Source organism: Physeter macrocephalus, chromosome 6 (genome assembly GCF_002837175.3).
Source record: "Physeter macrocephalus isolate SW-GA chromosome 6, ASM283717v5, whole genome shotgun sequence".
Lineage (NCBI taxonomy): Eukaryota > Metazoa > Chordata > Mammalia > Artiodactyla > Physeteridae > Physeter > Physeter macrocephalus.
Genome location: NC_041219.1, coordinates 56,103,061 through 56,115,842, shown reverse-complemented (window position 1 = coordinate 56,115,842; position 12,782 = coordinate 56,103,061). Strand labels below are relative to the sequence as shown.

The 12,782-nt window shown below is 44.4% G+C and overlaps 1 protein-coding gene across 6 annotated transcripts in view; it reads left to right on the top strand.

The window, feature by feature from the left end:
* The window catches only part of PARP11 (poly(ADP-ribose) polymerase family member 11), a 48,858-nt gene that overhangs the window by 19,896 nt on the left and 16,180 nt on the right, over positions 1–12,782 (top strand). For all 6 annotated transcript variants that reach the window (XR_003680240.2, XR_003680239.2, XM_028490919.1 and 3 more), the window contains 4 exons: positions 2,151–2,226; positions 5,243–5,315; positions 5,395–5,525; positions 12,584–12,735. Coding sequence is in view for 4 of the 6 variants with exons in the window: in XM_028490919.1 (XP_028346720.1) it covers positions 2,151–2,226; positions 5,243–5,315; positions 5,395–5,525; positions 12,584–12,735 (432 nt within the window). In the remaining 2 variants the exon portion in view is untranslated. The remainder of the gene's footprint in view (positions 1–2,150; positions 2,227–5,242; positions 5,316–5,394; positions 5,526–12,583; positions 12,736–12,782) is intronic.

Below are 12,782 nucleotides of genomic sequence, written 5' to 3'. Positions count from 1 at the left end.
TTTTGTGGTATGCGGGCCTCCCTCCGTTGCGGCCTCTCCCGTTGCGGAGCACAGGCTCCGGACGCGCAGGCTCAGCGGCCACGGCCCACGGGCCCAGCCGCTCCGCGGCATGTGGGATCCTCCCAGACCGGGGCGCGAACCCGGTTCCCCTGCATCGGCAGGCGGACGCGCAAACACTGCGCCACCAGGGAAGCCCTGGATTGAGTTTTAAGACCAAAGTTCAGCTGAATGACCCATCTCTTGGTGTCTTTCCTAGAAAACTACTCTTCAGTGGACATTGCCTCCTGACACTTTCTGATTTTGTTGGCTCTTTCACAGACTAACCAGCTAATCTGGAAATCAGCCCTGCTTTATATTTCATCCATGATACATGGGCATGTTTTTAGGGACCCCATGAGAAACCTGTTGGACTCACCCTGCAGTTTCAAGCTGCCAGCCTCAGCTGTTTGCTGCTTCGAGGCAAACAAAACCTGGAGGGGGAGGCTTTCTTAACAAAAGCACCTTTGGGCTGCTACACAGCTCAGTCCTCTAGATGTTCTTTCCTATTTTCTGTGAGTAGAGTCCTTATGACAGAGTCAGTGCTATAACTGTGGTGAGGGAGGGTGTTGAAACCCTAGGAGATTCCCTTGGAGGATCCAAGCCCAGACATGCTGCAGGAGATTTGTCCACTAAGACACTGATGGAATCAGATCTCTAATGACTGTTGTGCCCCCAGAGTTAGTTGTTTTTTTTTTTTTTAAATCAAGAGTTAAAGCCATTAGATTCTTACTCCTGACTAAGCATAACATATTTTACGACATTAGGCAAATAGGCTGCCTTTAAGGGGGCCTGACATTTGTCTTAGACGGAAGGTGTCAGCAGACACTTCGGTCTCGTGTACACCTGTCAGTTTTGAAGCCATACTGGGACATCACAATGTGCAGACATCAAGCTTCATGTAGAGGACGGAGTTTGTCAGAGCTTTTGGTAGGTAGCCCAGCAAGCTGCATTTTCTGAAAGAATATTTTCTAGTAAGCTGTATTTTTTTGGAAGTTTTCTCTTCAGACGGTGCAGTTTATTTAAGTCTTTATCAAAGAATAGGAGTCACGTATAATAACACCAGCTCCCGCTCCTCTGTGTGATGACACTGTTTCAGAGGTACAGGTATTAGCATTCCCCATGTACCACTTGTAAAGTTAGCCCCCATGGTTCTACCACAAGCCAGCTCGGCTTCTCTATAAAAATGGTGAAAAGCAAACTTAAAACGAGGTAGTGTAAGAAGAATGCAGCACAGGCTTCACTGCATGTGCTGGGGTGACCTTTCTTTTTCCCTGCACGGTGGTCACGCCAGTGTGTGCAGAGCCTAGGAGAATACGGAAAGGGCAAACACACTTCACACAGCATTGGCCTGGATGGGTGAACCCCTTTATCTTGGAGTGGAGTGATGCCAGTTAGACAAGGTAAACTGACGAGAATCTCACATTAAGACTTGGCACCTAACTTTGTGGGGATGAAGAGGGGGACCTAGTAAATACTGCCGCAGCTGAGGAACAGAGGAAAGAAGAAAATGATGCTTTAGTTAGTTCATTAGTCTTTCATCACTAGGATCTTTCATATAAGTCTGTGTTGAGTCTAGCTAGGTTTTCTATTTTTTTGGTTTAGGTGTACAATTTAAAGAGAAGGCAAGAAATGTACAGATTTTTGAAACTGTGAATTGTACACGTTTTATCATGGTAATGTATCTTTTTTATCATTTCCAAAATTTTTGGAGAAATCAAAGTAACATTTTTCACTTAAGAAGCCAACCAGAAGATTCAGTACTGTAATTTCTTTCTCTTTCTCGTACTCTTATTAATTTTCCTAAGTTGAGAACTCTCCTGTTTTCAAGTCAGTTTAACCCAAGTATGGTACAGAAAGGGATAGACCTTACATACTGAGCCGTGTATGAAGTTAGCTTTCCTCCTGTGTGAGCTTAGGTCAAGCGGTGAAGCTGCTTTTTATGCCATGATAGACAGATGTTGGTCAAGTATCCCTAATATACTGCGCTTAGTAGCTACTCCCAAAGCTCCATGATTCCCTGACCATCATGTAGTGTGGCTAGAAATTTTCATGACGATTTATAGCACAGTGTGTTTCTGTGACTTCTCTAACATCTTTATCTTTTTGCACAGAAATGAAGCAGATGAATCTCACCACTGGAAAACAGCGCTTAATAAAAAGAGCCCCTTTTTCTATCAGCGCTTTCAGGTATTGTGGAGAGAACGGGGTGGAAAGGAAGAGTGGGCTTTTTCTCTCTCTTGTCTTCCTTAATATTTAACAGAGGAACAAATAAACTGAAAATGTTTCGGTAGGTTATTTAATAATCTTAATATTGGTCTGTTCTCTACTGAATTTCACATTCATTGATGCAAGAGCAGTATTGTTATTTTCTGCTGGCATTTCCTTTCCTGTTGTCCTTCTCGTTTCCCCTTACATATTTGTATTTTTCAATTCTTTAGAGCACTTCGCATGGTAGTTACAAAATGCTTTATGCTCTCTACTATAAATCCTTAACATAACCTACCGAGGTAAGTTTTAATTAGCTTGGAAAGACTCTCACAGGACCATCCCGTTATTGGGGCCATAAATCCTAGGTAATTACCCACTTGGTCTTCACCTCCACTGAACCCCATTGGGCAACTCCTAGAAGTAATTTCAAATCTGTAGTGACTAAAGGGGACCTGGGAAGATGGGGATGCATGGGACAAGGGCACAGCCTCCTGCTCCCTGCATCTGGGTGGCAAGTTTTCCTTTTTCTGTCTCCTGCTGTCTGTAGCCTGAAAAGAGAGGTATAAATGCCAGAAGAGAATAATAAATATTAGTTATTCGTATGAATGGAGTTGAAGGGCATGTCTCCTATTTTCTGGAACGATTCCTCAGTCAAGCATTGAAATTCCTGCTGTTCAAAGAATTTAAATGAAACAGAAACAATGCTAGCATGTGAATTGTAGGAGATGCCCATTTGTTCCTTTCAAGGAGATATTTTGAAAGGATTAAAGACAGAAATTTTTAAAGTTTCTGTCAGTTAGTTTCTTGAGACTTTTGGCTTACATTTTAGGGTCATGATTTAAAAGTTACTCAAGTACTTATATAATGAATGCTCCAGTACTTCTGTGGAAGGGAGAGAATCTTACTTCCTTACCAGCTACATCACATCCTCATTCTTAAGTGTAAGCGTTTTAATAAAGGAATTACTTATCTTCAAAGGGTATGGAATCTGGGAGAAAAATGAGACATAATAATGGAAAACTGTTATTGTAACTGTGTGTTATTATATCTGGTACCCTTTGGTGGGGAGAAGCACTTAATGGGGTCAAGCACTTTGTTCTCTCACAGACTATACAAGCCATAGAACAAAGATAGGAGAGGGAGAGAATTAACCACAACAGAGGACAAAAAACAAGATAATAAAAGAGGAAGAACAGTTAGGTAGGATACAGAAGAGTGATGAAGATGAGGAGGTATTGATATACAAATGTTTATTTATTACAGGAATACACTGAGCATTTTTTGACATGCAAAGTGAATAGTACATTTCCTATCGACAAGGAATTTACAATTAACTAAGGCTACAAACATTAAACAAACAAACAAAAATCTCTTCCATAGCTAAAAGATACATCAGGCAAAGTAAAAAAACAAAAAAAGCAAAGAAAACCTGGGAAAGGTATTGTTACTCGGTATCACAGTCAAAGGGTTCATCTGTATAGTATTTGAAGTACTTTTCGGAATCTCTAAGTAGAAGACCAGCAACCCCTTAGAAGGATGAGAACAGAAGAATTCCTAGAAGAATTTGAACAGTTCATGCAACCTCACTCGTAATAAGAGAAATACAAATTATACCAGATTATTTCTTACCATCAGATTGACAAGAATTCTCAAGTCTGACGACACACCCCTTTGGAGAGGTTGTTGGCAAATAGGCATTCTCTACATTTCTGGGGGAAATGTCCATGAGTATAGCCTTCGAGGAGGGCACTTTGGCAGTTTCTGTCAAAATCAGGAATAAATATATTCTTTGACTCAGAAATGCCATTTCAAAGATGTTATCCTAAAAATTGACACGTGGCCATGTACAATGACCAAGGGACAGACTTGTTCCTTGCAGCATCCTTAACAGTAGCAAAGAGTTGAAGAAGGCTAAATGTCATCAGTAGGGGACTTGTAATCAGTAGGGGTGTGTCCATGCGACAGTGTCTGCCCTGTGCCAGGCTCTGTGCTAGGATGCTCTCTTACCTACTGATATGGAAGGATCTCTAAGAACATAGTCAGTGAAAAAAAAGAGCGGCTGCAAAAGACACATGATTATGCTACCATTCGTGTGTGGAAAAAAAAAAAAAGGCTTGTGTTAACCTAGAGAAGTTCTGGAAGAATACCCAAGAGACTAAAAACAGTGATTACTTGGCATGGAGGCAAGAGGTGAGAAGTAGACCAAGGACTGGAGTGGGAGGGAAACCATGTTCACTTTTTTATACCTATTCATCTTTACATCATATTGTGTGATCTTCCCAAAGTTAAAATGAGGAAAAATACGCCAAGGATAGGCTTGAAATTTATGAATTTCTTCCATAACCTCCAGTCCCCAGAGAGGATTCATATCAATATTATCAGTTACAGCCTTTTGCCATCAAGCTCCCCAAGATCACTGTCTTCTTCTGTGTTCACACCCAGTGGCTTAAACACGGTGGATGGGACTTCACTGGCTTCTGCGCTGAGTGAGTTCATGTGGACCGTGCGGGGGGTTGCGGACAATAAAGAGAGAAAGGGTTAGGTTTGGGTTAGATCTTGAAGGATGTTGAACGTGCAGCCGAGGGTTTTGGATGGTATTTAATAGGCAGTATACATCTCTTAAAGAGGTTTGTTTTTTTTTGATCCAGAATTTTTAATTTTCTTCTTGGAAATTCCTTTTCTTCACCTAAAATCTTCCTACATTTAAAAGAAATTCTGAAAAAATAAGAAAAGACCGAATTAAACGACTGTTTTTGAAATTTTAATGTTATGTAGGATTAGACGTTTCCCATCAGATCTCTCAGTTCGGCCCCTAAAAAGCTGCGCACACGCGGATGTTCAGTAAATATTTCAAAATAAAGAAACCAAGGACTACACTTAATTGCATCTGTCACAATACCTCAGCACGAAAATTCAGCTTGGGAGAACACGTCTGAGTCATTGACAGTGATTCGAATCAGCTTCTGATATTTTGTTTTGTCTTTTCTATTTAAAGTTACATCTGTGAGAACGAGGCCATCCCCATACCGCTCCACTGGGAGAGTGTGAACGCCGACCTGCCCTATCAGGTGAGGGCAGCGCTGGCCAGCTGCAGGTGGGAGAGATTGGAAAGGACCCCAGCGAAACTGTGCCAATTTCTCTTTCTAGCTCATTCCTTTGCACAATCAGACACACGAATACAATGAAGTTGCGAGTCTCTTTGGGAAAACAGTGGATCGCAACAGAATTAAAAGAATTCAGAGAATTCAGAACCTAGACTTGTGGGAGTTCTTTTGCAGGTGAGACGGTTTCTTCTCTGAACCCCCTCCTTGGCCTCTGAGACTTTTACAGTCTCGGAGACAGTGGAGCACAAATGTTTAATCGTATTCCTTGTCGGTGGCACCACCACGTGAGCTGTGTAGACGCACTGTGCGTGTTTTGACCTGCTTTTTCAGCTCTCTTCCTCACCCCCAGGGAGAGCTGCTCTGTAAGGCAGCACCAGCACCCCGTACAACACTGTCTGACAGCCTCTTCTGCGCTGGTTTCAGAGTTTCGAGCTGGGCATCGTGGCTGAGTCAGCATCACCAGGGGGTCTGGGGAGCTGTTGAGTTCTGTTACTCTGACTTTGTCGGCTCAGACTTCCCAGCCTGTAGGTCATTGGCCTGTTTTTAGTTTTGAAGGACATGGTAAAACGTACCGTCCGATTCCCTGCTTAGCCCAGAGTTTATGTTCTAGATGTAAGATCGCCATTCGTCACTCAGTTTAGGTTGGAAATGACCCGTTGGATTGCTTGGTGTGTACGCACCTAACCTAAAAATAAAGCCCGGTACGAGAAACTTCACAGGTATTGTCCACATGAACACGTTGTGCTGTATTTTTTGGAATAACAAGCGTTACTTAAAATAAGTGATTTTCTGAAATACTTTTATTAAATCTGTGTTCGAGGTTTGATTTCTAATATTTTTTAATACAAGCATTTAACGTTTAGTCAGGAAAATTTCAAATAACAGAGTCTAATGTCACGAACCCTGTGTATCCGTCATCCTGATTCAACATTTATCTAGATTTATCATCATAATCTAGCTCCTCTTTTGCTGTGTTATTGTTGTTGCTGAAGTATTGTAGAGCACATCCCAGGCCTTAACTCACTTCGTTCTCATATACGTGAAAATCAGGCTGACTTTTGTTTGGTGATAATACGCGGAATTCTTTCAGGCTTCTGGCAGCTCAGTTCCTACAGCCTGACTAAACTCCAGGTTTTAGTCTCATAAAAGTTTATGTTATAAAATGAGGGTTTTCAGCTTGTATTCTTTGTAATTTTGAGTCTTTGGGCCCAGCCCACTTTTATTTCTGACAATACTGAGTTTAACTGAGTTTAGGTTTTATTCAGGTCTTGTTTAGGTGATTCTTTTGTAGAGGAGGATGGACGCCTCCGTCTTCTTTGATCTTATTCTCTCAGTGAAAAAAGTAAGTTTTCCTAAAATGTTCTGATGAAGACTTAATTCCTTCTTAATCGGGCCTCTGAGGTGGAATTCCTGTCAGTCTTCCCCGTAAGTTGAGACCTCAGTTAATTGCTAGCGGTAGAAGTGTTCCAGTGCGTCCCCAACACATCATATACTAAGACTCTCACTGGAGGTGTTTGTACTCTGTAGATGCCATTCATGGTGTTGTGGGAGGTCGGCCCATAGAAATCTGTGACGGGACGTGAACCTGCCACCTGCCGTGAAAGCAGAAAACAGAGTCGCATTTTAAGGACAGCCTGTCATTCCGATCTCTGCCTGAAGGACGAAAATAAACTCGCCCGCCCCACTGTCGCGTAACCTGTGACTCGCGATACAGGCGGGAAGCCCACGTGGGTCCAGCAGATGTCAGTTTGCATGTTGTCCAGGCCTTCTTTCCTTCCTCCCTTCTTCCAGAAATATGTTCCAGAACCAGCTTGGTGCCCGGCACTGTTCTAGGCGCTCGGGATGTAAGCGTGCACAGGCCCAGAGCCTGGACAGAAGTAGGCTGCGTGGGGGGCGTCACAGAGCACTTCCTAAGCCGGCGTCCTCTAGGCTGGATGCGGGAGGAGAGGGGAGGGCACCCCGGGCATCGGGCGCAGCGTGGGCCAGAGATCGATGACGGAGGGAATGTGGAACATTGAGAGGGTTTCAGATAGGACAGAAGATAGGATGAATGGTGAGAGAAGATGCTAGAAAAGTACTCAGGAGGTAGAGCATGCAGGGCTTTGTGGGAGACCCACTGGGTGGTCGTGTGATTTTCTCCATCAGCCTTATGAGTTGGACTGACCCGGCGTCTGGGTCAGAGGGTTGGCACAGGCCAGGCCACGCAGGGCCTTGTAAACAAACTGAGGGGTTTGGGTTTTTCCCCTGGGATAGTGGAAAGCCATTGCAGGACTTTAAGCAAGACAGTGATGGAGCTGATTCGCCGTTTAGAGCAATAATTTATCAGGCTGCACGTGGAGAAGGAGTCTAAAGCAGTGGTTCTCAGTCAGGGGTGACCTTGCCCACCAGGGGATGTTTGGCAACGACTGGAGCTGTTTTTGGTTGTCGCGGGGTAGGATGGGGGGGCACCACTGCATCTGCGGGGTGGAGGGCAGGGATGCCAACCATCCTGCGAGGCACAGGACAGGCCGCACAACAAAGAGCTCCCCAGCCCAAGATGTCAGCAGTGCTGAGGTTGAGAAACTGGTTTAAAAGGATCACAGGAGGGTGACCAACTTAGGAAATTGTTTCAGTCGTTACAGACGTGACACGCTGGATGGCCTGAACCGAGGTGCTGTCTGTACCACTGCAGTGAAGAGGACTGTTTTGAGATATTGAAGATAGAGAATGATATTGCCTGGTGCTCGATTTAATGTGCATGTTGGGGTGGGTAAGGGAGGTGGGAAAGATAACTCCAAGGGTTCAGACTTATTTGTTCTAATTGACTGAGGGAAATGGGTAGGAACAGGTTTTGGTCTGGGGAGGACGAGGAGGGGTTAGCAGCTGATACATGGGTTGGGAGCTCAAGAGAGCAGTGTAGACAGAGATAAAGGTTTTGGAGTTAACTGGAAAGTGTGGGGTCATAGAAGCCAAAGGAATTGATAAGATGACCAGGTATTTTATGTCGATTAGGAAAAGAAGGGGGTAAGGACCAAACTCTGGAAGGGATGAACAGAGGAAGAGAAAGCTCAGGGAGGAAACTGAGAAGTAACCACATAAAGTAGAAGAAAACCCATAGAATGTGGAGTCACAGGAGCCAAAGGAAGAACGTGGTTGACACAAGTATGTGTCATCCTCAGGGTCACATACGGCAGAGATGCCAAGGAAGATGAATGTTGAAAACGTTTTTTGGATTTTGCAATAAAATGTCCTTGGTACCCTAGGCGAGAGCAACGTTGGTAGATGCTATACTGTGTGTACAGTAAACGCTGACAGCTCTTTCAAGGCGCTGGGCAGTGAAGAGAGTGAGAGATGTGAGAAGAGGGTGATGTGGGCGTGGGAAGGGTGCTTGGTTTCGTTTTTCGAATTTAAAGACGGGAGAGACCTGAGGATATTTCCATTATTATAGGAAAGAACCTATGCAGAGGGAGAGTTTAAAAGACAGCAGAGAGAGGGAGGGGTAATGGGGTGCGACTCAGAGAACGCGGGTCAGGAGGAGAGAGACCGGGTGGTCCAGTTAGATTTACAGATGAGGGGGGGAGGGGATCGGAGATGAGGTAGGTCAGGGAGTTCCTTCCAGATACTGTGTTTCTTTGGGGGAGGAGGAAGTGAGGTGGCCTGCAGAGAGTGAGGTGCTAGGGAGGGGGATGTGAGGGAGAGAGAGGAAAAGCGGAGACAGGAAACAGCCACTGTGGAACCCGGGGCGGGGGAGAAAGAGCTAACCTGGGAAGCATGGGGTCTCCATCAGTGTCGAGGGCTTAGCTGACGTGGGAACGTGCGGATTTGGGGTGGGAACCGTGGTGATGTTGTCTCATTGATTCCAGCACTCCCCATTCTAGAGCAGTGAGGGGAGACGGTTGGATTGGTCCAGGGTTGGGAAGGGTTAAGGCAGCAGGAAATAAGAGCAGGGAAGGCTGCTGCTTTGTTAAGAATGCTGATTTAGTTGTGAGGTTCTCCATCCTGGCTGCCTGTCAGAATCACCTGGGGAAGCTCTTTAACCTATGTGGGCATCTGTCACCCATCCCAGATACACTGCATCAGAGCCTCTGCGTTCTGACAGTTTTATCTTTAAAAAGGCCTACAAGTGATTCCGGTGTTCAGCCAGGAGGGAGAACCGCTGGTCTAAACTGGACGAACCTATTTCAGTCCAGAGCGCGAAGCTCTTCCTGCTGCGTTTGGAATGTGGGGCACACCCAGCCTGGCCCGGTTGGCACCCTAGTCCCTGGAGGGGAGGGTACTTTTAAGACATCTTTGAGAAGTGGGTGCAACAGCATCTTCAGTAAGTTCAGAGATGAGTGTGGGGTTGGGCAAGGGTGGGCAGGGTGGTGGAGAACCTAGTTTGGTTTCAATCCTGTGACTTTCCCGGAAGGTTTAACTGGAGCCCAAGAGGCCCTGGAACCCAGTGTTAGCCTTTCTAGAGCAAGGTCATAGTGTGAGTCTCCGCGTGTCCTGGGTGCCTTGGCGATGGGCACTGAAGTCAACCGTGCACACCATGGGGGCTGCGGAGCTGTGACCACCCCGTCCCGTAGATGCTGCACCTGTCCAGTGACCGAGCAGAGCTTCGGTGCCCACACCTCTGGCTCTTTCACTAACCACCGCTTCTTTTACCTTCCCTAAGAGAGACTCGAGTGGATTTTCAAACCAAAGTCCATTCTAATCTGCACCTGAAAAGTAGTGATGAGTGAATATCCTGATGATGGCGTGGATTCTAGTCACTACAGACGGTGAAGCTTAATATTTGAAGGACGTATGTTAAAGAAATGTTTACTTAGAAAAAACCAGAATGAATTCACTGATGCTCCTCTAACTAAGAGGACTGCCATAGTGGTAGGTGGGTAAGCCCCTTAGACAGTGTAACCTGATTTCTACGGGTGGTTGAGAAAGGTCCTTACGATGGAGGCGAGATGGAGAGATGGGTGCCGGCTGACCATACAAAGGGAAAAAGTAATATCTGGTTAAAAGTCTTATCAAAGAGCAACTTGAATGGCATGCATGCTTTCTTCTTGAGCCCTTCCACGTCTCTGTCAGGAATTTGGATGAAAATGTAGGAGGCTTGCTTATCACACTTGTGGAAGGTTCAAAACTAGAAGGGGAAGCTTACTTGTAGGGTGAACTAATCAGGAGTCAGAAAGACCTTGGAAGATTGAAACAGTGAGTCTAAACAAATGTGATTATCTTCTCTTAAAAAGATTTTTTTCTTAGTTAGAAAAGCAACAAATGTGCATTGTAAAAAAAACAAGGCGGACAGTACGTAAAGGTCTAAAAAGGAAGTTCTTTGTGAAAACATGCTATAGCTTTTTCTGGAATAAATGTTTGCTTAATGCACGTCCTCCTAACATCATGCTTAATGGTCTGAAGAGACTGTCTCCAGTAGATGAAAGCATATGCATTTGAATTTTGATACATGCTGCCAGAGGGCTCTGAGAAAGACCGTATACCTTTCCATTCTCTCATCATTTAAGGGCAAGTGTCCTTCCTCCCAACCCCGAACAGTCCCTGAGCTGCCCGCTCTTTATAAATTCTATACTTTTAAAATTACTACGTCAAGATAAAGCTTAATTGAAATAAACCTATTGCATGAGATTTAGATATCAGTTGCACAAATCTAGCGAGCCGAGAGAAGCCTGCTTGGAGAAAGCCCCGGCAGTTTTAACTGACTACAAGCGAGCTCAGCTGGGCGCCGTCCCACGACATCTAGGCTCTGTTTCTGTTTCTTCCCAGCACTTTCGGACTAGAAGGTGTCCGGCAGATTCCTGCCCACTAAAGGCTGTCCAGGATGGAGAAAGGCCTAGAAGCTATGCCATGGGAGGAATAGTTGAGACCGTGGTGTCTGTTCACCTGGGGAAGAAAGCCAATCAGTGTTCATCGTTATTCCTGGATATTTGGAGTTGTTTCGTGTTAAGTGTTTGGTGGTTCTGTGTTCAGGAGGGAATAACTAAGACCGATAGTAGAAGACCAGGGAGGCAGATTCTGGTTCACCGTGGGGGGGTGACTTTCTCACAATTACAGCTGATGGCCGATAGGTTGGCTGCTGTGCAGAGCGGGGAGTGCCGGACGTGGGGTGAGCTGAGGAGGGGTGAGCTGAGCAGGGGTGAGCTGAGCAGGGGTGAGCTGAGGAGGGGTGAGCTGAGCAGGCACGGGGCAGCTCTCATCACAGAGTTAACGAGGGAGGGTTCTTTTTAATCTTTCAGACATCTTTTGAATGAAATATATTTAAATGAAAATGCAGCCAATAGTTTACAGACACCCATGTACCTACCAGTCAGATTTAACATCTTAATATTTGTGACATTTTCTTCATCTTTGTGTCTGGGTTTTTTTGCTTTTTGTTTTTTTCAGATACACAGCATTAGAGATCAAGGTGGAGTGTTTCCCCCATCCCCATCCTCTCCTCCTTCTTTCCCCCTCAAGTTGCTGTGATACCTTCTTATCCATGTTTTTATATTTTTTACTACCTATGTTTGTATACCTCTACAATACACATTATTATTTTGAGATACAGGTCTCTTTTTGCATCATTCTTTTTACATTAAACATTATTTTTCAAGAGGTATCTATGTTAATACATCTAGATCTAGTTCATTATTTTAACTTTCATGTATAAATATATAATTATTCATTTTTCTGTGAAAGAATTTTAGGCTGTTTTCGGTTTGTTTGTTTTTTTACTATTACAATAAGTCCTACATTGAATATCATTTTATGTGTTGGAAGAGGATTGTCCATTGGCAAGAGGTTTGGACTGGATGGCTTCATGTCCCTTCCAGCCCTAAGATGCAAAGTTCAGTTCGGTTTAACCGACATGTCCTGCTGTGGGGATAAAAGGATTAAGGCATGGTCCGTGCTCAAGGACTTCACTGTGTGAAGACTCTGTGAACTCTGTGTTATTTGCTGTTGGTAGAGTCATTTTTAGGCACCAGTAAAGCTGGGCTGGGTTAGGCGAGCGACGGGGCGTCGTCTGGGCTATCCGTAGTTTGCGGTATAAGTTTCAACATTCAGTGTCAGTATTAACTAATAGTTTTTGCTGAGATGAGTTATGTGTCCAAGATCATTTGAGATCATTTTTTTTTCCAGAGCTGTTTGTCCACTTATGATGTATGTGAAAGAACTGTGTTCTGTTTTACCCTTTCTATTGGGGTTTGCTCCTTGAAAAATTAATAATCCCACTTATGGTAGATATCTGTGTATTTTGTGTCTGTGTATTGTGTTTTCAGGAAAAAGGCTCAGCTCAAGAAAAAAAGAGGTGTGCCTCAGATTAATGAACAGATGCTATTTCATGGCACCAGCAGTGAATTTGTGGAAGCAATTTGCATTCATAACTTTGATTGGAGAATCAATGGTATACACGGTGCTCTCTTTGGAAAAGGTAACTATCCGAATCCAGTTGGAGCGCTAGAAGAGAATCTCCTCTCC